Below are 25350 nucleotides of genomic sequence, written 5' to 3'. Positions count from 1 at the left end.
GGATCCACTAAAGCATTTCATATAGATGACAATTAGCTTCTGTGTGGAGACCTCCAGTGAAGCTGTACTGAAATCTTCATATAGCAGCCTGTTCTTTTCACCAGTGGTTATAGCTCATAGGTTTTGGCAGCATTTAAAAAAAAAAAAAAGAGGAAGAGTATAATTTTACTTTATTCATGTTCAGAATGATTTTTTACTATCTCCATTTGATAAGAGGCACACCAACTGATCTAGGTCCAGTTGTGCCACAGAACTACACTATGATTGCCTCCAAACGCATGAAGCTTATACATACTATATGAAAAATGTTCAAGAATTGGTCCTTTGAAAGGGATGAACTAATCTGAAATGGAATAGTTTGGATGCATTCTGAGTCAACTGGGTTTTTTTATAATTATTTCAGGTTTATTTTGTTAACACAGATCTGAATTCAATATTTCTTGATCCCAAACTATGGGAAACACCTGATAAATTCAACCAAAGTCATTTTGGACAAGGATGGACAATTTGTCACCACAGAAGGATTTCAGCTACTTGCTACTGGTAAATATAACAGTGGTCTATTATGATATTGATTGTGCTGTTTTATTTAGGAAGTTTGTTTTAATTAGGAAAGTTGTGTTTTATTTTCAAAGATAAAAGGCACAATTATTCCATGTAGCAGGATTTGGAGGTCAGTTGTGGGTCCCTAAATTATCTGTTTCTCATGTACAGTGGTACCTCAGTTCACGAACTTAATTCGTTCCACGACTCTGGTCGCGAACCGAATTGGTCGTGAACTGAATCAAATTTTCCCATAAGGTTCAATGTAAATATGGTTAATCCGTTCTGAACCATATGTATTTTTTTTAAACCACAAAAATATGAAACAAAGTACAGTACAGTACAGTATGAAGAGAGAGAACACTAACCTTGCTTGAGGCGACTTCTGGCATGGAGGACAGGAAGGCGGGTGGAGAGGCGGTTATTGTTTGGAGGGAGAGTCCCCCTCCCTACAGGAAGCCACGACCATGTGCCACAGCAGGGAAAATGGCCATGGGTCATGTTCATCACCCGATGCGGAGTTCGCGAATGGAAGCAAAATTCTGCGAATGGTGCTGGTCGCGAACCAAATTGTTTGTGAACAGAAGCGTTTGTGAACCGAGGTATTACTGTACAACTTGAAATCTTTCGACATGCTATAACTTGGTTACTAAAGAACAACAATGTTTTGTGCTGCAGATATAGGGCCATGACAAGGTTCATGAGTCATACTAAATCATCGTTCACTGAATAAATAATACTGTAGTTGGCTAATTTTCACAACACACTAAACTATATAAACATGATTTATAAACCACTCCTCATGTGAGCTAATATAATACACAGTAAGCTGGAATTAAATTCCTAACATTAGAGTCTAGTGCTGTATGAAGTAGGCTGCAGCAATGCTATCTTAATGATCAAATTATATAATAAATTAATGAGAAGAGTTTCCTTTTCAATCGGCTGTGTATATAATACCTTTAAGCAGGCCTATTAAGACCTAATAGCTACATGTGAATGAAGTGTGAAGCTTGGCTCATGTAAATTTGGGTTACTGATTTTAGTATGTGAGGTGAATTCAGGCACTTGGTTTAATTTATAGTTGAATGTATTGTGTGAAGCTAGACAATAGGTCAATTCAAGAACAAATTTAATCATGTTGGGAGAATGAAGAAGGTCTTCATATACGAAGAGAAAATGACTTATGACTCTTGTGTCTCAGCCAGTTCTTGGAGCAGTGCCAGTTGAAATGATAAAAGAGGAGGCATGGAAGAGGATTTTCAGATGGTCAGGAGGGCGCTTTGGGAGTCTGTTTCCTCAGATGTCTTCCGTTCTCAAGGTTATCACTAGTTGTTTTCTCATGATTATTTTGCTATGATATTTGTAATTATGCTTCCCATTTCTTCCACAGGGTCAGACGTGTCTTTAGAGGATAAGTTAGCAAGAACGGAGCTCTATTCTCTTTACAAATTTGCTCAAGAATTGACTTCCAGGGGAGGACAAAGAGATGAAAGGTCCCTCAGGCTGAAGCTCCTCTGAAGCTGGAGTGTTAAACGTGGTTAATTCGGTGTCTCAGGAATTTTTTCCAAGACATGAGGCATTCTCCGAGCAAGAGGAAGCTATCGAATCGTGTCATGTGTCTTCCAGATAGCTATAGCTTAACAATCAAACGTGGGTTGCGAACAAATGGTGAGCAATCGGCTGGGAAGCGGGCAGATCAGCTTGTTGGCGCCGCGTTTAAAGCTTCTTAGAGTCACTACTTCCAACCACCCCCTCTAAAATCACTTTTGTTGTAAGTTATTTAACGAATTTAAAGAGGCTATCACCACTACAGAAATATTTCTTCTCTTGGTTGGACTTTCATTATTTTCTAGAACTTTTAAAGTGCATTGTACTGGATTTGAAGGATTGAAATAAGAGCATGCAATCTGGAAGTTTTAATGTTTTTAAAGAAGTTTTCTATGCTTTTAGGAGACTACTTTTATCTACATTTTCCTTTTGCTTTTAAAAGGAAGAATTTTATATAAGTTTTTTTCTCTCTCTTTTTTCTTTGTAGAATTGAGAGAGATTTATTTATTGGATTATTATTATTTATTGGATTTCTCCCCCGCCCATCTCCCCCACAACAGGGGACTCTGGGCGACTTACAGAAAACATTAAAACTATAAATATATCTAAAACACATAATACATCCAAAATTTAAAACAATACTAAAAAAAAAAAAAAAGGAAGATCCAAGAAGATGGAAAATCAGGCTGCGGAGAGCTGGCCACTATGGGGCTAGCCATCCCCACACTTGAAGTATTCCCTCCCCGCCCCAGGCCAAGTGGCAGAACCAGGTCTTCAAAGCCCTTCAGAAGGCCAGGAGTGAGAGGGCCAATCGCATCTCCAGGGGCAAAATGTTCCAAGGAGTGGGGACTACCGCAGAGAAGTTTACTTTACTTTACATTTACTTTCAAATGCTGTGGGAAAGTTTTGGTTTGGCGATTTTTACAAGTTATGATTGGCTGCAGATTCGACTCTCTTTTGTTTTGTTGCTAGTTTGTGAGAAAGCAAAATCTGCCAATTTTTCTAAGTTGGGATTGGCTGCTGATTTGCCCCTCCCCCCCATCTTGCTGTTTGTTGTGGCTATCCAGTTATGTTTGCATTTGGGAATTATCACTTTTGGCCACAAGAGGGAGTGAAAAGATTAAATTGGACACTATCGAAAGGAAGAAACAGCTTTCCCTTTTTCCTTTCTTTAATTTTTAACTAAGGGTGGAAAGAAGAAGAAACAGAAATAATGGCCACCAAAAAGCATATAAGGCATGGATTTGGTGAACTTGACTGGATGAAAGGCACGTTTGAAGAATATACTCTCAAAATCACACAAACCATTACTCAAAGTGTTAACCAAATATTTGATTTAAGATTGGCTGATCTTGATAAAAAGCTTGACCTAAAACTGGACAAAATCAAAAAGGAATTAGAAGAAGGAAATAAAAAAGTTAATGACACAGTTAACTTGTTGGAAAGTGAGAGGGACAAAAGGGTTGGATAAAGTTGTACCACTGGAATTGAGAGATAAAGAACTTTGTTTAAGGTCCAGGGAAATTGTTGAGATTAAAGAAGAAAATTTAGTAAGTATGATGGATGAAATAGAGAAAATTCTTTGTATAAATTCTAAGTATGCAACTGTATCTGTTAAATCAAGAGATGTGTTGGTCTTTCTGGTTCACTTTGATTTTAAATTTAATACTGAAAATGTAGATATAACTATACTTAAAGAAATATCAGTAAGGATTTCAAGGAAAGGAAAGGATTATGCTGTTCTGACAGGTACTTTGAAAAAGAATAAAATCCTCCTTTGTTGGGAAAAATTAGAAGGGATAGGGTGAATTAAATTTTGAAATAAAAGAATAGTTAGAGTTAGAAGGCTTTATATCTTAGTGATCTACTTACCATATTTTTCCAACTATAAGACGATACTTTTTTCTAAAATCCTTATGCTAAAAATTGAAGGGGGTCTTATTCAAGGAAGTAAGCCGAGGAGAGAACTCCACAGTTGCAAAACTGCCCATACTTTGTCTCTGGAAACAGGCTTCCTCCGATTTCTAGCCTCCAATCATGAGTGAAATAGCTTGTCTCCCAAACAGACTTCCTCTAATCACGAGCCTCCAATCATGAGTGAAACTGCCCATACTGTCTCTGCAAACAGACTTCCTCCAATCACGAGCCTGATGTAACTGATGTCAGCTGATGCTGAACAAACCAATTAGAGGAAGTCTGTTTGCAGAGACAAGCTATTGGCAGTTTCACTTGTGATTGAATGTAATCAGTTATGCAAAAGAACATGAAAATAGAGCTACAGAGAGACGGTTTGGACCTCCTCCCACCGAGTGTATCAGGTCAATGTTAACTAATTACTAAATAAAAATGTGTTCTGCACTATCTTTAAAATATTGATTTCTTAATTTTGGGTTGGAAAAGTGAGGGTCATCTTGTACATAGGGGCGTCTTATTGATGGAAAAATATGGTATATGCAACTGTTTAAATGTTTTTGTATAAATGATGAATACGTTATTGTTAAAATGTATAAGATGTTGTTATAGACGAATCTGGAAGATGAACAAGCCAAGAAAGATGGAAGGTCCCATAAATACCTATAGCAGAAGAATGGATTATCTAATGGGCTTAAATGGCAAAATTAATAGTATTAATAAGAGATAATATTGTTTTTTAAATTTGTCTCCTTATGGCAACCCTTCTTAAATTACATGCTTGTTGGGGGAATGAAAGTGTTGATTGTGGGTTTTAATAATTAGGTGGTTTGTGTTGATAGAAATAATGTGAATTTGGATTAACTAGTGGTTAGAGACTAACTTTTTAAAATTTATATTTATACCTGTATGGGAGATAGTCGGAAGTCACTTTCTGTTCTATTCTATCCTCACTATTTTAGTTTTTGTCTTTTTTCTTTTAGTTCTATTTTTATCTTTACTGTATTCTTTTTTGTTTTTAATTGTATTTTTAATATAATATAATAAAGTTCTTATTAAAAAAAAATTTGCTCAAGAATTCATCTTCCAGCTCCCAAAAAGAGAACCCCCTCCCACTGCAAAGAATCTAGAATTGGGTTGACAACATACCCTCATTCTTATAAAATCTGTGCTGTTCCTCACCACAAGACATCATAAATTATAATTATCATTAGCACTCTCTGGTTTTACAATAGATTTATGCCAGTGTGAAGTTCAATCTCGGCTTGCTCAATTCAGTCTTGAGTAGAAATTCATAGAACTTGAGTCAAATCTTTGATGGATTGGATTGCTCAGCCTGTAATGATCACCTGACAAATTCCTCCTTGTTTGATATTATTACTCTATCTGTAAAATTGGTTCCTTGCAATACATAAGTTTTTGATTATGTGCCATTAAGTTGTTTTTGACTCCTAGTGGCCATACAGATAGATTTTCTCCATGACAATCCCTAACCTGTTCTTTCAGTTCTCCCAGTGGTGCACTCATCAACATTGTAATATGTACCATTACATTTTCTCCTTTTGTGCCTTTGGAAAAATGTTCAGGGAGTTGATGAAATAAATTGTAGGTAACCTGTTTTTGCAGCATTTGGGATATGGTACATTCTCTTTTATAAGTTGATTGGTAGGTTATATTGAGGTTTACGTGCTAAGAGAAATCTATTTATTATTCAGGAAATGTCTATGCCACGCACACCCTCAACGGCTATGGGCACCTTACAAAAATACAATAAAAACAATAATAAAAACTTTTTTTTTTAACACAATGCATAATTCAGCCTTGGAATTCACTTACTTGTGTGATGTGGTGCCCGATACCAGGTTGGCTTTCTTCAAAAAAGGGTTGGACCAAATTATGGAAGTCATAGGGAACCATGCCTATTACCTTGATGGCCATGGGACTGCCTTTGAAGGCCATCCTCTAGGAGACTAGTGGGCTTCCTGATGCAGTTGTTGGCCACTGGGAGAACAGACCGCTGGACCGGATGGGCCAGGGGTCTGACCCAGCAGGGCACAGCTTATGTTCTGATGATGGAAAGCCGCTGTGCTTGCTCCTCCCTCCCTCCCTCTCCCTAATTGGAGACACAACCACGATTCTTCTGGAAAAGAATATGAAGTATGGGGAAAGGACAGAGATGCTGAAATGGAAGCTAGAAACAAGCATAGAATCATTGCTAAGCTTCTAAAGGAGCAGACATAGAAATAGGAGATCTAATATGGTAGTAAAATACAGAAATGGGGGGACACAACCATATAAATCTAGAGGAAAACATAGATAAGGATAAGACATATATTTGGCCATAGGGCTAGAATTCAATAGATTTAGCCAGTTTAATGATGAGGTCCCAGAAATAAAGTCTAAATACAGATCTGCAAAATGAACAGAAGCTTACAACTTTATTTAGAAAGGTAATATTTCATTTTATGTAATAAAATGGAGAGATGAAAAGAAAAACAGTTGGTGTCTAAGACTTGTTAGATCTCATTGAGCCTGGGATCAATCCAATCTTTATTTCACTCAGGGAATCTACCACAGTTTCACTCCTGTTTTTAAAGCTCTCCTTTTTTTAAAGCTCTCTCTTTTTTTTAAGGAGCCACATCTGTTCTGTATGAAAGGCCTGAGCAAAACACATGGGGTTTCACCTTTTGCTCTGGGAGGAGAATGTGAAGTCTGTAAGAAATTAAAAAAAAAAAAATGAAAAGAGATACTAAGGGTAAATTGAAGGCATTACACATAAGAGTACTTATATATACTTCAGGTTTAGTCCATAAGTTGTTAAATTGGGTCCTATTTTGAAGAGGTGAAAGATAAACATTAACCAATAATAATAGAGCATTATTAAATGTTAACAGCACAGACAGTGCATAGCACTCCATTGGGTCTAACTGTATAATATTTGAATGTAGTTAGGTTGAAATTTGTATACTTAATCCACCATACAATCTGCCTCATCCTGCTCCAGGGGATCCAGTGAGAAAGATTTATACCCACTTATATACAAGCTGTTGTCAAGCCAGGTTTCTTGGATTAGGAGTAGGTCGAATTCAGCAATGTAATTTATGAAAGGAGAGTCTTTGGATTGAGTGTTCCAACCTGCAATATTCCATGAGAGAATAGATAGTATAGCACTGAAGCTATACTCCGCTAAGGCTCACATACAATTACTCTTTGGTGCCCAGCTAGGACCTTATTCTTCCTTTACTCCTCTGGAAAGGGTTCAATCCAAATTCCTAAGGGCTATATTTCAGGCAGCCCCTTGCATTCCAAATGTAGTATTAAGGAGGGAAGCAGGGTTATCCAAAGTTGAAGCAGGTTCATGGATTTGTATTATAGCACATTGGCTGAAACTACTGTTTTTCCCTATAGATTTGGCTTCTCTCCTTATTAAGGATAATTATAAATCAGCATGGTCCAGGACTATCCTACAAAAACTTTAACATCTTGGCTTTTCTAGGGAGGCGTTCCTAATGATGGGCTATGGGCATGCAGTCAGTGAATTTAAACAGCGTATCAAAAACCTGGAAGTCCAGCAGGACCAGTCTGCTCTACCTAAGAATGTTTTTCTGAGCAGTCAAGCCTTTTTTTATAAGCCAGCAAGATACCTAAATTGCATAACTGTCTCCAAATTCCAGAGGGCACTAACTTTAGCACGCTGTAATGCTCTTCCTACAGCAGTTTTGGAGGGCCGATACAAAAAAGTCCCATATGAGCTGAGACTGGGCCCTGTGGACAAGGGGCTATTGAAACTATAGCACATGTCCTGCTATACTGTATTTTCAATAAGGACTCACTGACCCATTTAATAACTCATCTGGTAAAATATCCAGGAAATTCTGATCTTTTTTATGTGCAGCTGTTGCTATCTGATCAGAAGGATTTAGTCTCCTTGAACGTAGCTAAATTTTGTTATACTGCTTGTAAAATTAACCAGACTGGCCCATTGATGATCCTGTACAGATCCAATCTGTAAATATATTTTTATGCTTTCTTTCATTTCATTTTAATGTATTCTTAATACATTTAATGCATCTTTAATGTACTTTTATTTGTAACTCTGGTCTGTGACCGTAATAAAGAAATACTAATACTGAAAGTATTATGTTTTATTGGTACCCAAAAGGAAAGAAAGGTAAAACTTAACAAGCTTACTTAGCATATTGATCACACACAACCTCCAAGTCCTTTGTTGACCTTGTTAAATAAGTTGTGTGAATCCAGCAGTAGGTTGAAAAGTTTCTGTGTACAGTAAATGGAGGCAGAATATGAAAATAAGTGACTGGGCATACAGGAAACATTTATCATAATAATGAATAAGTATACTGTAATTAGTTTTATGCTTGTCATGGTGTTTTTATGCCTGTGTGGGGAACAGCACAGAGTTTGTAAGGGTGTGGATGCATGATCAACTGTACAACGGGTGCTTGATTGAGTTCTTTCACCCCTTCAGGCAGCTGGAAGTGGAAGGCCCTCAACAGGCTGGTGAGAAAGATGAAGGTCTCAATTCTTGCCAGCTGCTCTCCCACACATACATGCTGACCTGTAGATGAGACAAGGCATGCAGAAAGGGAATGACAATTTATTCCCCAGAGTATATCCCCATCAGCAAATAAATCTGAAAAGATTTGTAAGAGCCCCAGAAGATTTCCAAATGGAATCTTAGTAACTTCTAGCAGATTAAATTACTAGAGGGGTTTTCTCCCTTTTACTCAGTTTGTTGACACCCCACTGGGTGATGACTTGAACTCAGGTTGCACTAGTATATAATCTAATGCTACATCATTTCAAAGGCAAAGCTATGCACCCCTGAAAAAATGGATCTGGCATGTTTTTCCAGAGATCAGCCTAAAAGAGGGAAGTCACTTTCTCAGCTCTCTGTCCACCAACTTATTCTACAGTGCATCAGGCTACAGGTGAAATAGAGGAAGGTGGTATGGACATGATCTATAGGAATTCCCTTTCACTGACGAAGCACCTATTCGGACAGTTTTCCAATCTGGTACATTTGCTTGCTACAGCTGTCTGTCTGGAGGAATGTTGGGATAACACTCTGCAAAGCAGCCTTTCTTCCTGGCCTGATCAGAGTAATTGCTACTGTGGCATTGGACTACCTTTGACTTCTTTTCCTCTGGGATTTAAATATTCATGTTCAGATTGTCAGTTGAGGAATGGCCCAGGATGTCATGTTTGCCATGACTGCCATGGATCTGCCCAACTACTCTCAGGCCCCAGATGCTGGGTTTGGCATTTTTTTTCCTACCTGAAGAAGAACAAGCTTTGGATAACTCTTATTGCCATGGACAAATGCAGACTGCCATTCTGCAGGGATGGAAATCAACTTCTGCAGAAACTGGAGATCACCTTCTGCAGATCAAATTCTGCAGAGATGAAGGGCCATTCAAAGAGTCTGGCCCAGGTATCTGATAGATCCAGATGGAGTACACTAAAGGAATTTTATGCCTTGCCTATTATGGACTCCTGGCTGATTTGTGAAATATAGAGGTGGCCCAGGCAGTTACAACCCCTTGGTTTATGATGATAGATCATTTTCAAATATCTCAGGTGATCAAGAAAGAACATTCCAGATGCATTTGGATGAAACTGGACCCATTTCAGCTGGGGCTTTATCCAGTCTATGCTATTGAATTAGTTTTGCTTATCTTGGCAAATGAGCCATGCCAGAAATTGGATGTGGGGAGGGCTAATTCTCCTGTCTTCCTCAGTTGCTTTCAGTCCATTGACCACGATACCTTTCTGGGCCATCTGTTGCTCTTGGGCTTTGGGGCACAGTGGTTCCAGCCTTTCCTGTTGGATTATATCCAGAAGGTGATTCTGGGAGATTACTATTTGATTGGGTCATTGATGGTGGGACAGGTGAGCAGAGTGTGGGAGTGGAGTAACATCAGTTTGTGATGACCTCTATGTCTAGGGCTTCCTACCACCCAACTCCAAGGAAATAACCAGTATCCTTGAATGTTGCTTCATCTTGATAAACAGTTGGCTGAAGGAAAAGAAGCTGACAAAAATGGACGTACAATTGATAAGGAGAAAGCTGGACTTGGGGACTGAGGTGGAATTTGTTTTGGATGGGACTAAACTTTCCCAGAAAGAGCAGGTTTGGAGTTTGGGAGTCCTCGTTAAACCCCAGGTGTTAATAGATTTACAAGTCATAGTTACTGCATTATACAAGTGTTTTTCTGCTGCTAAGCAAGGTAGAAACTCAGTTGAATTTCTAGCTCTCTCTCTACCTAGAAGCCCTTCAGCTGCCTTTTAGTCGGTTGGGGAAATGTTGTCAGAGTTTGGGGCTAGGCAGGTAGTGGTTTTTTTCTGTATGTCTATGGGAAGGCAGAAGACTCAAACAGTGGAGAGGGAAAGAAAGCTAGATGCCTCCTGCAGGGATGCTTGCAAAGATTGGTGACAAGAAATGCTGATGGCGTACAGCTAGTGAGAGAAGAACCATCATAAAGACAGGGAGTAATTGGGATGTTTCAAAGTGTATTTGAGACGTGTGTGTGTGTGTTGCCCATAGTCCATGTTGGAACCCATCAGAACCCAGTTTGAAAAAAAACAACTTGGATTTGCACAAGTAGTTCCCAGGATAGCAATGGAGGCGAATATGTGTAGCTCAGGGTTGAACTGTGGAGTCCTTGGGGTTCTCTGAGCTTGGTTCTTTTCTTGCAAACTTTTCATTACCCAGCTAGGTAACATCTTCAGTGCTAAAATGGGATGAGGCTTGCTCTCTATTTATCTGCTGTGGCCTGCCTTGCCAGTGCTGGTGGGGGTTCTGTTTTGCTCTTCTGGTAGTTCATTGATTAGCATATGCTGACTGCTTGATTGTGTGCCTGGTGGTGACCTTTGCTTATCTGGGTGATGACTGCTGGAGGTGATTGCTGGTGATTGAATGCTGGTGAGGCGATCTTCTGATCTTTTGTCTCTTTTGAATAGTATGTAGATGCTGTTTATCTCTATGTGTCTGTTAATTGCTGCCTTGTCTGAGTACCAGGCTTCCAAGAATTCTCTTGCATATTTGGATTTGGCTTGGTCTAAAATGCTGACAGTTTCCCAGTTAAAACTGTGGTTAAGTCTGTCCGTGTGTTGTGCAATTAAGGAATTTTCATCATGTCTTCTGACTGCTAGTTGGTGGTTTCTGAGATGTTTCTGATGTATGGCAGTGTGATCCTTTTCATGGCTTCTGTTGGTTGTGTTGTAGTAGGTTGAGTGGTCAGGCACTTTTTGATAAAATTACGTGGGTATCCATTTTGTTGGAAGATGTTGTATAGGTGGTCTTTTTCCTTTTTCTGCCATTCTGGGTTGCTGCAATGCGTCTGAGCTTGCTTGAATAATGTGCTTACACAGCTCCTCTTGTAGGAGATCGGGTTGTTGCTTTGGTAGTGGAGTACTTGATTGGTGTGCGTTGTTTTCCGATAAACTTGGGTTTCTAATTTCCTGTTCCTGTTCCTATGTAGAACAAACAGGCAGAAGACTAGCAGAACACATCCATGAGCACCAACTAGCAGTCAGAAGAACATTCTCTCCCAAACACAAAAGATAATGGCACAATCTTGTACATGTCTTACAAAGCTCTACTGTGTAAGACTGCAACGAAAATATAACTCGTATTCCTTGGTACTTGGAAGTTTACTGCCTAAAGGAAACTTTAGACTCTCTTAGTTTGGAAACTAGAAGGAATGAGGATTTCTTGGTTTTATTTTCAGACCACGATGACTTCAGAACTCGTCAGAGGTGGTGCTTCTGGGAATGTATAAGGTATAAGCTGCTTTGGACTCATGGATTTACCTATTCCGAATGGCAGAAACTCTTCCCGGGTGATGAACTTCCCATCTTTGTCCAAAAAATGATTTGGGTTGAATTCTTCAGGTGTCTCCCATTGTTCAGGATCAAAAAGGACAGAGCGGAGGTCTGCGATGATAAAAGCCCCCTGTAAAAAACAGAGATGGCTAAACAGAGCAGCTTCATAAGGTAAAAAGGAAAAACATTCAAAGCACAATTGATGAAACATTTGGTCATTGCTTGCCTTTATGGACCCACATTTGTTCATTCCCAAAGCAGTTTCTCACAGCAGTGGCTGCTCAACAGCTTGGCTTCCTTTCTCCCCTTCCTTCCATTGAAACAAAGGTCTGGGTCCATAATTCTTTATCCCCCCAGGTTGCCCAAGAAGGGGACATATCAGTGAAGAAAGATGGCCACTCATGACTACAATTCTGAACTTAAGTTCAGCCCTCAATTTCTTTCAATCTTCCTAGAATAAACATAAATTATTTAGGGTTCTTGCTTTAAAATTCAATAGGTGTATGGATTTAAACCCATAACTCCCCACCCCACACCCCAAACAGTATGCTATTCTTGCCTATTTCATTTTGTGTAACTACATTGGCAGTTCCTGAGCAGATGGCCTCTGTCCACATGCCATCTGGTGGTTTTCCTTCCATGTTGGACTCCTGGACTGAAGCCTGAACAAGTTTCTCTACCTTTGGGATGTGGTAACCCCTCATCTTCACATCCTTTGTACTTTTCCTGGTAGCCCCATATAGCAAGACATATTTTATACGCTGCATTTCATGAAGAACGGCATTGGTGTAGGGCAGCTTCTTGTGATCTTGATAGGAAATTGACCCTGAGAAGCCAAACACATCTTCAATCTCCTTCTGGACTTTCTCTACAAAAAAATAAAGGAAATAGAAATTTTTTTTTCAATATTGTGTTTTACTTCAATTCCCAGTTTTAATCCTCAGCAGTACTTTAGGGTATAGAATAGCTTTCAGACCATTAAATGTAATCTCATCCTCATTCTGAGTTTAATCAAGGAGTGCAGATTTAAAATGCGTTTCCTGGGGTCTAATTTGATCCAGTCCAAACTGATTCAGAATATTGAAGCGAACTGTTGATTTAGTTGAAAGATTCCACTGAATCTCCTTCAGTCAAGTTAATCTCCAGAATTCAATCCCCACCACTTTGGAAATCTGAGTCAGTTAAAATCAATAATCTTCTGCACACAATGTAGCCTAAAAAGAAGTACCAAATCTGAAAAGATTGGTAGATTTCTGCATTTCAAGTGTGTTAAATGTTCATTTCCAGTTTTTCGTTCATTACTCAATATTTTATTGGGGATATCAAAAAAGGGTCTCTGTATGTACTTTCTTTGCTTCCTTTAATCCTGCTATGTTCACGTTCCTCATTCTATGTTCAGGAATCCACATAGGAAAATTATTATGAAGAATAGAGTCAGTTTATCATTCAATAGCCATTAATATTTTAAAGAATTTCCAATAATTCCTGTGTGTTTTAGAACTGGAGAGTCACTGTGTTCCCCTGCCCAGATTTCTCTCACCTTGGATTTGGGGATGATTTGCCAACAGAAGCAGTGCCCATATCAGAGTAGCAAAGGTTGTGTCTGTTCCAGCAGTAAAAAGGTCAAAAACACACTGAGCCAGGTTGTCTTCGTTGTAGGTCGAGTTGGGGTCATTCCTGCTCTGATGTTTAAAATGGGAAATGAAAATCACAATGAATTCTATGCAACTTTCCCGTAGTTATTATTGCTTCTGTGTCGCAAGTCATGAGAATAACTATATTCCTGATAGATATAGAGGACAATCAATGCATTGGAGTAATAATTAGAGTGGTATATTCAGAATGAGTAAGACACTGTCTTAAAGTAGACCAGATCAAAGAGATGTAGAGATTCAGCTTTAGAGGTAAGCATCATGCATGGTGAAGCAATGAGCAGCTTGTTCTTCAGCCAGGTTCTCGTAAAACCTGATGATGTTTACCAGTGGTCTACAGCTTCTAATTTGGGATACTAAACCTGGACCTTATTTGGAGGTACCCCAGTGACCATAATAGCAGTAAACTGCTATTTTACTTGCATGGGTATTTTTCCTTCTATGTGCCACCTGGGGGACACACTGCTCAGCTCCCATGAACTACCTGGCAGCTGGTTGAAGAAGTCTCACTTGCCATTTGCAAGATGAAAAACAACCAAGGAATTGGCCTGAATTTCATCCCAGCTGAAATATGGAAGCTACCTGAATCACAGGGAGCAGAATGGCTTACAAGATTGTTCAAAAACATTGTAGAAGAATATCAACTTGCCACAACAATATAGCATCTCAATCTAGAAAGGCAAAAGGAATGTGTGAGACTGCTCAAACTAGAAGCTGACCTGACTACTATGCCACACCATGACAATTTCTGAACGCATACTAGATTCCTGTGTGACATCACCAACTTTTCACCAAACCAGTGCAAGTCCATAAAAAACTATACAAGAACTGACACAATACATGCCCCCTGCCTATTGATGAAGAAGCACCATGAGAAAGAAACAACCATATATATGCCACTCACTGACCTAGAAAAGCATTTGATCATGAACCACATGACCTCATTTGGCTATCACTTAAATCATACAATACATGTGCTCCGGTCAACTACTATACCCCAGTGTAATCAGCTCAGTAGCAAGTGCTGCTGGATGTTTGAGCATCTTTTCTCTCCACAAAGGGACCAACCTCTCACCATTGCCATTTATTCTCTATTTGGACACCAACCAGAAACCTACAATCACAACACCCATGGATGCTGTTTATGCTGATGATATCATAATAGACAGTGAGACATGAAGCAGCCTCGTACAATTGAGACAAAGGTGGAAAATGCATCTACATGGTTTAGGAATAAGGCTCAATGTTAAGAGGACTGCATACCTTGAACGTGGTGAATAGTCCAGCGGGACACTCAAGATTGATGGTATCAAATTAAACAAAGTGACCCAGTTCAAATATCTGAGGTCATACGTGACTTCTGATTGTGATGCACTACTGGACTAATCTTTTGTGACTTTAGGAACACTGCAGATCATGTGACATGTGGATCACAGTGTCAAGTAATTTCACATTGATAAAAGTTGCTTCTAAAAAATCATTCTGGGTCTTTTTCTGAAAATATTGGAGAGGAGGACTTTTTTTCCTTATTTCAAAATATTTTACATTTATAATTACAGTCAAGGCTATGAAAGTATCTGTCTTTCTCCAGTCATTTCATGGAGTGAGTCAAGTATGAATTAATCAAAAGTCCCTAACTTGTTAATTCTTTTCTTTCTTAATGGAACTTCTCCAGAAAAGGGGAAAGGAGTGGTAGGCAAACACGAGAGGGTGACAAATGGAAGCCACTGATTTCTGCCTCCTCCCCACAAAGAACCTTCCATGTCGAAAGAGAGCAGAGGTACAATACAGCTCTTATTCAGAAGCAACCTGAATTTGGCATGGGGTAAATTCAGAATGGGAGCTGAATGAAAAAGAAAAAAAAAATCCAAGATGAAGGGACACAGTATCAGTAGCTCCTCCTGTTTACTTATAGCAAGGAATGTAATACTTCCTTGCCCCTGTATTGAACTACAAGAAACTCATACCTTCTCCATCTGAAGAAGATAGTGATCAATGAAATCTTGCGGCCAATGCCAAGAGTGGAATTCCTTGTGTTTCTCTATTTCCTGCTTTGCAAAGGAAAGGACCAACTCTGCAGAAGCGAAGGCCTCCTTGTGAGGCCCTGGGAGGTAGCTCATTAACCGTGGGAACAAATCATACATCTAATAGGAAAGGAAGAGCAAGAGTTATTGATTGATTGATTTCCCATCAAAATTATAGAAGATTCTTACCAGCTTACAGTAACAGACAGCACTTAATAGTCAAACACAAATATTAAAACACGGCAAACAATGCATGGTGTCACACTCCAAAACCCCCCAGAAAAATGCTGTTTCCCACCTCTTCTAGAAAGCAGATAATGTTGGAGGCAGATGCATTATTATAAATAATAATCTTATTGTCTACAGGAGGCCTTGTAAAAATGCTCAGGTGTGGGTAAATGAGCTGTGATTTAATAAATTAGTGCAACTGGATTCACATGCCAGACTAATAATACATTAACTACATGGGTTGGATTTTCACAGTCTGCTCTTCTGTGGTCTAGAATGCTTGACTTAGCACCTCAGGATAATTTTTTGGATCAAAAATGGGCATCCACTCAGGGAGACACAGATGCCCCCAACCCTGTTAGGATATCACAAGGCACTGAAGACATGACTGCTTCCAAAAACATTTGGGTTAGGCAAGTAGATGAACTCTGTTGTTATTGATGGCAAGTGAGGTCATTGTTTATCCTTAGGAACTGGGGGTTATGTCTGCTGGCATGGAGTGTTTTAATCCTGCAAGCCACACAGAGACATTTGTGTGTGTGTGTGGGGGGGGGCTATATAAATCACAGAAATTGATAGAAGATAGATGTAATCCATCTACTATAATCGAAGAGGGCTTTTCTTCACCCTTCCCATCCCTCCATCACTGTTGAATGCTACAATCATTGCTGGGGATTAAGCCTTTCTCAGGCAACTCAGCATTTCCTCTATGAGGGTCTTTGCACTGCGTAAACATATGATTCTCCTTAACAAGTGAGAACATGTGATATGATTGCCCTCTGTGAGATCCAGAAAAAAGATTTACCTACAGGGGCAATTTGGCAAGGGTGTCACTGTCATATTCCAGGACTAGACTTGAACGACAGATCCCTGGAGGGTAGGGCTGATTTATGGGTTGACTGAAGGAGTCACAGTATGGATTCATGGAGAAGAGGACTGCTTAGTGCTATTCCAAGATACTATGTAGAGTGATAGTTCCAATACAGACCCACCCAGAGTTGTGTGAGTGGAAAGGGAAGGCAGTGTCTGTGTATGTAAATACCTAACTAAAAAAAATGGGCAGATCTGGGACCTAGTATATCTTGACTTCAGCCAAGTGTTTAACCAAGTTTCACATGAGATCCTAATGGAGAAGATGGTGAAATATGGGTTGGACATTGGTACAGAGCTGACTGTGATGACATTCTTACATACAGGTAGGAAAAATCAAAGGCATATATATATAGGCTACACGATCAAGAAAAACAGCAGTACATACCCACCCTGGAAAATGAGATTGGAGGCTAAGATCAAGGCAACTCGGAGAGAAATCAGTCAGCTGGTGGAACTACAGAAGCATGTGGAGATTAAGGATAAGACTCGGCTACTGAAAAAATACATGGGCCTGACTCCATTTGAAGCCCTAGAGACTGCTAAACAAAGGCTCACAGCACTGGCTACCAGGCTAAGGAGATACACTAGAGAAGCAGAGGCCAAGAAGATAAATGAAGCAGCTGGATAGTGTAGTGGTTAGAACACCGCCTTTGATGCAGGAGACTGGGGTTCAAAACCCGGCTGGTACCTATCTTACCAGTAGGGGTCCTTGGGCAAAGACCCCCTAATGCTTCACCTGCCTACCTCAAAAATATGAGAGTGACACGAACTAAGAGAGTCATGCCGGCTCAGACGTTGCCTGGATTAACAAGGTCCACATCACATGTTGGGGAACCAGGACAATCTGATGTTAAGTGGGCTACTGGAACGAACCATACATGGACGAGACAAGAGAATTTGGAAATGATGGAATGCTACTACAACAGCAGACCTAATGAGAGGGGATATATGAAACGTATGAGGGAACTATGGATAGACAGAAGGCCTACATCCACACTAACTGAGAAACAACTAGTTACCCCAGCGCTTCAACATAGTGAAGAGGAAGCTGCTCTCACAACTTGAGATAGACCAACTCCACATTATAACCCAGACTCAAGCAGACCTGGAAGAACAAGCAGATGTGCAGCCAACACCTGAAGCTGGAATGTCACTGCCACTTCCATTACAGAGCACAGCGGTTGATATGAGGCATAAGATCATGGATAAACTAGCTACAGTCAACCCTCGAGTCCAATTACCAAGGCTCAGTGGAGAAGTACCATCAGATAGTATGCTAGAAGATGCCAACAGAGCCCTCCAGACAATCCCTACTACCACCATAACTGAAACCAATGAATTGGTATATGCTACAGCCGCTGTAATCCTGGAAATGCTTGGCTACACAATCAAGAAGAACAGCAGTACATATCCACCCTGGAAAATGAGATTGAAGGCTAAGATCAAGGCAACTCGGAGAGAAATCCACCAGTCAGCTGGTGGAACTACAGAAGCATGTGGAGATTAAGGATAAGACTCGGCTACTGAAAAAATACATGGGCCTGACTCCATCTGAAGCCCTAGAGACTGCTAAACAAAGGCTCACAGCACTGGCTACCAGGCTAAGGAGATACATTAGAGAAGCAGAGACCAAGAAGATAAATGCCCTGTTCTCCAAAGAACCATCCAAAGTGTACTCCCAACTGCAGTGCAACCACAGAGTAACAGCTGAGCCACCAGCAGCAGAAACTGAACAGTACTGGAAGAACATATGGGATAAAGAGAAGACACATAACACCAGTGCAAAGTGGCTGCAGGACCTGAAAGCAGACCACAGCAATCTCCCAGAACAGGAACCAGTCACCATCACAGTAGCAGACATCCAACAGCGGGTCAAGAACATGAAAAGCTGGACAGCACCTGGCCTGGACATGATCCACACCTACTGGCTAAAGAAACTAACAGCAGTGCATGAACACCTAGCAGCACAGATGAACCAACTGCTAGCAGCAGGCTCCCACCCGGACTGGCTAACACAAGAAAGGACAGTGCTGATCATGAAAGACCCTCACAAAGGAACAGCACCATCCAACTACCGGCCAATAACCTGCCTCCCCACAACATGGAAAGTTCTATTAGGCATCATAGCTGCCAAGCTACAAGACCATATGGGCCAGTACATGAGCACAGCTCAGAAGGGCATTGGGAACAACACCAGAGGCTCAAAACACCAGTTACTCATAGATAGAGCAGTTGCCCGGGACTCAAGGTCTAGGCAGATCAATCTGAGCACAGCCTGGATTGACTACAGGAAAGCCTATGACTCAAGCCGCACACATGGATCTGTGAATGCCTGGCGCTATACAAAGCGTCAACAGGACACTAAGGACCTTCCTCGAGAACTCAATGGGACTGTGGAAGACAACACTGGAAGTGAACTCAAGACAGCTCGCACAAGTGGCCATTAAGTGCAGCATATACCAAGGTGATGCACTGACCCCATTGCTGTTCTGCATGGGCTTAAACCCCCTCAGCCAGATAATCACAAGGTCTGGATATGGGTACAAGTTCAAGAGTGGAATCACCATCAGCCACCTCCTCTACATGGATGACATCAAGCTGTATGCTAAGAGTGAACGAGACATCGACTCACTGATCCACCTGACACGGATCTACAGCGAAGACATTGGGATGTCATTCGGACTGGAGAAGTGTGGCAGGATGATAGTAAAGAGAGGGAAGGTAGTTAAGACCGATGGAGTGGAACTACCAGTGGGCCACATAGCAGACATAGAGACCAGCTATAAATACCTTGGTGTCCCACAGTCACACGGGAACCATGAGGAGGAGGCAAGGAAGACAGCAACATCCAAGTACCACCAAAGGATAAGACAGGTCCTGAAGAGCCAGCTCAATGGGAAGAACAAGATCCATGCCATTAACATGTAGTCCTGCCAGTCCTCAGATACCCTGCCGGTATAGTGAGCTGGCCAAAGGAAGATATGGAGGCTGCCGATGTGAAGACCCGGAAGCTCCTCATAATGTACAGAGGTTTCCACCCCCAAGTCCAACTCCCAGAGACTGTACACCAGCCGCAAAGAGGGCAGGTGGGGTCTGATGAGTGTCAAAGCCACTGTCCTGGATGAAACCCGGAGCATCCAGGAGTACATCAGTAAGATGGCACCCAAAGATTTGCTGCTGAGAGAATGCCTCAGGCAGCAGCAGACATGGGAGGAAGTTCAAGTAGAGGAAGTGCCATGGCAAGACAAACCCCTGCATGGGATGTACCATCGACAGATAGCTGAGGTGGCTGACATTGGGAAATCCTATCAGTGGCTGGAAAGGGCCAGACTAAAAGACAGCACTGAGGAACTGATCATAGCAGCACAAGAACAGGAACTAAGCACCAGATCCATAGAAGCAGGGGTCTACCACACTAGACAGGACCCAAGGTGCAGATTGTGCAAAGAGGCCTCAGAGACAGTCCAACACATAGTGGCAGAGTGTAAGATGCAGGCAGGAACAGCATACACTGAATGGCACAACCAAGTAGCTGGCATTGTGTACAGGAACATCTGCACAGTGTCTGGGTTAGACCCAACCAAGCCCAGATGGGAGATTCCACAGGAGGTCATGGAGAATAACAAGGCTAAGATCCTGTGGGACTTCCAGATCCAGATGGACAGGCAGGTACTTGCCAATCAACCAGACATCGTGGTAGTAGACAAATACCAGAAGACAGCGGTAGTGATAGATGTAGCAGTGCCAAGTGACAGCAACATCAGGAAGAAGGAGCATGAGAAGCTGGAGAAGTACCAGAGCCTGAAGGAGGAAATGGAGAGGATGTGGAAAGTAAAGGCCAAAGTGGTCCCAGTGGTGGTAGGAGCACTCGGGGCCATGACTCCTAAGCTGGGAGAATGGCTCCAACAGATCCCAGGAACAACATCAGAGCTCTCTGTGCAGAAGTGTGCAGTGCTAGGAACAGCTAAGATACTGTGCAGAACCCTCAAACTCCCAGGTCTCTGGTAGAGGACCCGAGATTGAGGAAGACACGTACTACCCATAGGGGTGAGAGGGGATTTTTTTTTTTTTTGTATATGTATATATGTATGTATGATGGGAGACAATACATGTGAAAAAGATCTAGCTGTCTTGTTGGATGACTACCTGACCATAAGCCAACAATGTGATGCAGGTGCCAGGAAAGAAAATGTACTCCTAAGGTAGATCAGCAGAAGTTTAGTATCACGATCAAGAGATATCATTGCTCCTCTTTATTCCTCATTCTTCAGACTCCACTAGAGTATTGCACCTAGTTTTCTCCACTGTCCTTTAGGAAGAAGATTTAGAAACTGAAGTGTATTTGGGGGAGGGCAGCTAAGATGACAAGGGACTTGGAAGGAAAAACTTAAAAGGAACCATTGGAAGAAGGAGCTATGTTTAACCTGGAGAAAGAAAGACTCCAAGGGAACAGGATCGCTGCCCTCATGTATTTGAAGAAGTGTCACATAGAAGAGAAGCAGGACGGTTCAGAGTTGTTCCAGAAGACAGGACAGAAACAATAGGCGTATATTATAAGGAAGCAAATGTTGGTTGGGTGTCAGGAAAAAATGGTGAGAACCTTTCAGTGATGGACTGACCAAGGTGGTGATGGACCATCTTTTGCTAGAGGTGTGTAAATATGGGGTAGATGGCTGTCTGATGGTGATACTGAAATGATGGATTCTTGCACTGGGGAGAGCCACCGTGAGTTCTAGTCCTGACTCAGGCACTAAGTCAAGTGGGTGACCTTTGGCCAGTCCTTCTGTCTCGGCCCTAGAAAGAGGGCACTTACAAAACATCTTGCCAGGAAAACTGAAGAGACTTGTCCAGGCAGTCCCAAGGAGTCAAGACTGACACAAAGGCACACACACATACTGGGGAGAGGAATACCCTTGATGATTTCCAAGCTTCCTCCATGCCTTGCATTCTATGATTCCATGAAAGTACTGCTGGAAACATAGGTTTTGGGGGATGTTTGTCTCTTTAGTTGAAAACATTACTCACAATATGGAACGTGCTACCAGTGAATTTCACAAGAATGTTCAGGGCTTGAACTAGCTTCTGGAAATTTTCATCTTCAGGAGCAAACTGATGTCCAAAACTCAAAGCACATATGACATTAGAAGCTGAATTTAGTACTGGAAATGAAGGGTCAAATGGCTGTCCTGGAAATGAAGATATTTTATAATTAATTCAGCCTCTCCTGTTCACCTGTTAATAGTAAAGAACAGGACTTCTAAGGAGATGAGGGAAGAGAATTGGGAACTCTTATCAATTTTTTTAAAAGGTAAAACTCCAATCAAATACATCTTTTTTCATTTGAAACTAGACAACCCGTGACCCGCTGGGTCATTGTTTCAGAGATATTTCCTTAGCTAAACAGAGAAACAGAATGACCAATGGTAGAAAAGTAGTGGGACTCTCAGGAACTTGCAACTTGCGGCCAGATTCCCCTTTGACTTTGCTTGTGGGAAGCTGCAGGCAGTAGCAGAAATCTCCCTTCCTCCCTCCCTTCCTCCCTCCCTGCCTTCCTCCCTTTCCACATATAACATAGGCTTGTACCATTTGCCCTCCCCACACAACCCTCAGGAGAGCCCTGGTGAAGCCTCCTGCTTTTTCTTCTCTTTAGCTGACCAAATAAACTGCCTGCCCCTTTGCTTGAGGAGGTAGAACAAAGGGAGCAAGGGACTGTAGAAAAACTGCACCCCTGCTCCACATTCTGGTGTGTACTCAAGGGGCCCCTCACTTGAGGGAGGAAGAGGCCACTCTTGTTGAACCGCAGCATCCCTCAGTGCCCCCCACCAGCAGGCATCTAACTCATTCCTTTGTCATTTCCTCACCACCAACTGCCATTAAGAGGTTTCAAATTTCTGCCTTGTTTCCAAAGCAACCAATCGCTGCTTGCCTGTTGGGCCCTGCTGCCAGCCGATTGGGTACAGGGGAGGGGGAGGGGGTCAGGAAAGAGGTTGGGGATACACCGATGACAGTCACATGACCTGGGCTGACAATGGTGGTGCAGCACCACGGCAGTGCTGGGCGGCCCACAAATTTCCTCAATTTCAATCAAAGGGGACTTGAGCCAGGATCTTCTCAGTGGAGACAGATTCCCTGGGCGACTCCGTCCCACAAGATTGAAACTAACCAGTAAAATAGGCAAATGGCTTTTTTACTCACCAAGTTTAATCAAGTTACTATAGCATTTATCTGTCAGTGATTAAGTACAATATATTAAATTGGTTTATGGGCCTGAGCGCAAATTACTTTGCAGGTGAGCCAGCAATAAATGAACAAACAATGAGACAAAGTTATAAGAAAAGCTTGGTTAAAACTAACCAAGCTCACTATATTGTCAGCTAGATGTGAGGGCCTTCACCTGATCCATTTAAGCATGTGGTATAAAAAACAATCAATAGTTTATAAAAATAAAGGCAGAAGATGTCAAAGAAATTTCAGTTCTTCAAGAAATGGATGAGGTCTTATTCCACAGGGACCTAATATTCACCAACAGTAGCCTGAGAGCAAGGCTACTAGAAATCTGACCCCCATACCCCCAAGAGAAACTGGTCCAGAAATGGGGACCTGCACCAAATTGCTGGTCACAGTTATTCGGGCATGGCAAATTCTAATCATTGTACCTCCCTCTGGTGATTATCATAGAAATCTGGCCCATACGACAAACCCCCCAAACTAGTTCACCTGTTTCACCCCTACCCTTTCCATTCCATCTTATATACACCTCCCCTCCCCTCCCCTCCCCAATTTCAATCAAATACTATCATACTAAGATCGACAGAAGATTACTGTCTTCCAACACCACAGCAGATTACAAGCATGAGTCCTCCAACAGCTACAATTAGAAGGAACTCTTTTCTAGAGAATAGGTTGGGAAAGTATACAAAATTGAAAATTCAGACTTTTGTAGAGGAATACTAATTTTGTTTAAGAGTGTTCCAAATCTGGAGGAACAAAAAATAAGTGATTTTTAAAATATTGGTGATTAAGTATTTTAATGAATCTTATGCCTCAATGAATTATTATGGTCCTGCTATGGATTTACTAGTTATTTTACATTGATTTTTTGAATATCATTTTACTTTGGTTTTGGGTAAAATAATTAAGGTTGCAGTTTTTCTTCAAATCTGAGATCTTTTATTAAGTTGGAATAGATCCCAGTTAAACCTAATTCTTCTACATGGAAAATACTGAAAGCTTATACTGTAGAGTTATAGTTAGATATATCCTATGCAACCAAAATAGGCTTTCCCCATTGCACATCAGAGCTCTAATCATATTATCTTCTAGTAACTCAGTCTATTGTTGAATTGATTAATACATGTAATAAGAGTATGTCCTCATAATATTTATTTATTTATTTATTTATTTATTGTACTGATTTCATTCAATTTCTATAGCCCCCTATCTCAGACAAGTGACTGCAGGTGGTGAACAATCAGAAAAACAGTTGAAACCAACATGAATATTACACACGCACACACATGTACACACATATGCATACATATATACAGACACATACAAAGGAAATGATAACCTTAGATATCAATATAGCCAGAAAACAGGGCCCTTTACACATTCAGGGTCCCAGGCCTGGCCACATAACCAGGTGTTCGAGGCCATATGAAAGCCCAGCAGAGTTGGGGGACATCCTAATGTCTGGAGGAAGAATTTTCCAGAGGGCTGGGGCTACGGCTGACAAGTCATGCCTCCTAGTCCCTGTCAGCTGACATTCCTTGGACAGGTAGAAACAACTAGGAGGAAACGTCCCGCTAATAGCTTTAAAGGTGACAACCACCACCTTGAATTGCACTTGAAAACACAATGGCAACCAATGCACCTCACGAAGCAGTGGTGTTACATGTGTCTAATATCCGACACCATTTACTATCTGCGCAGCTGCATTCTGAACCAGCTGAAGCTTCTGAATGCTCTTCAAGGGCAGCACCATGTAGAGCCTGTGGCAGTAATCCGGCTCTAGTCACGAGGGCATGAGTGATTTTGAGCAGAGCCTCCTGGTCCAGGAATGGGCACAACTAGTGCACAACCCAAAGGTGTGCAGAGGCCCTACTAGCCATGGTATTATGAATAACTACAAGCAATATTTGTCTTATTTTTTCTAATGTTACTTAAATATAATTTTATTGAAGGATTTACTTTAGCTAAACCAGATGCAACAAGAATTAGAAGAATGTTTTCTTATATCATTTTGTGAATGTATTAGTTGTTTGGGATGACTTCATGACATATACATTTAAGTGGATGTGGTAAAGCAAAAGCAGAGAGGGTCAAGAATGGATTGATTATATATTCTATATTGATTAAATATTCTGCCCCCGGAGGTGAGATTGGCCCCCTCACTCCTGGCCTTCCAGAGGGCTTTGAAGACCTGGTTCTGCCACTTGGCCTGGGGTGGGGAGGGAATACTTCAAGCGTGGGGATGGTTAGTCCCATAGAGGCCTGCTGTCTTTAGCCCCAGATCCTTCATCTTCTTGGACTCTCTTCCTCTTTTTTAGTAATGTTTTTTTCAATTTTTATCTTTTATGTATTTACTGTATATATGTATTTATGGTTTTAAGGTTTTGTGTGAAATGCCCAGAATCCCTCACTCAGGGGAGATGGGTGGGGGAGAAATTTAATAAATAAATAAAAATAAAATAAAAATTTGTGATCAGTGAATGTAGATT

General features: G+C 41.1%; 1 protein-coding gene and 1 long non-coding RNA gene across 3 annotated transcripts in view; one reads left to right on the top strand and one right to left on the bottom strand.

Annotated features, from left to right (window-relative positions):
* The first annotated feature begins 4297 nt into the window (after nt 1-4297).
* The window catches only part of LOC148213512 (uncharacterized), a 103868-nt gene continuing 82815 nt past the window's right edge, over nt 4298-25350 (top strand). Inside the window, exons 1-2 of one of the 2 annotated variants that reach the window (XR_015794470.1) lie at nt 4298-4412; nt 11760-12024. This is a non-coding gene — a long non-coding RNA (uncharacterized LOC148213512). The remainder of the gene's footprint in view (nt 4413-11759; nt 12025-25350) is intronic. The other variant, XR_015794471.1, reaches the window with a different exon arrangement.
* On the bottom strand, nt 8169-15643 carry LOC103065536 (cytochrome P450 2J5-like). The gene is made up of 5 exons (XM_088132414.1): nt 15473-15643; nt 13394-13535; nt 12534-12721; nt 11842-11983; nt 8169-8584 (listed from the first exon to the last, which is right to left on the bottom strand). Exons 1-5 carry the CDS (start codon nt 15623-15625, stop codon nt 8388-8390), a joined length of 822 nt encoding a protein of 273 aa, XP_087988540.1. The 5' UTR covers nt 15626-15643; the 3' UTR covers nt 8169-8387.

This window comes from Python bivittatus, unplaced genomic scaffold (assembly GCF_059951505.1).
Source record: "Python bivittatus isolate LINGU-HERP-01145 unplaced genomic scaffold, Pbiv_v1 ctg000980_np1212, whole genome shotgun sequence".
Classification (NCBI taxonomy): Eukaryota; Metazoa; Chordata; class Lepidosauria; order Squamata; family Pythonidae; genus Python; species Python bivittatus.
Note: the sequence above shows the minus strand (reverse complement) of the source record. Positions and strands in the feature narration are given on the sequence as shown.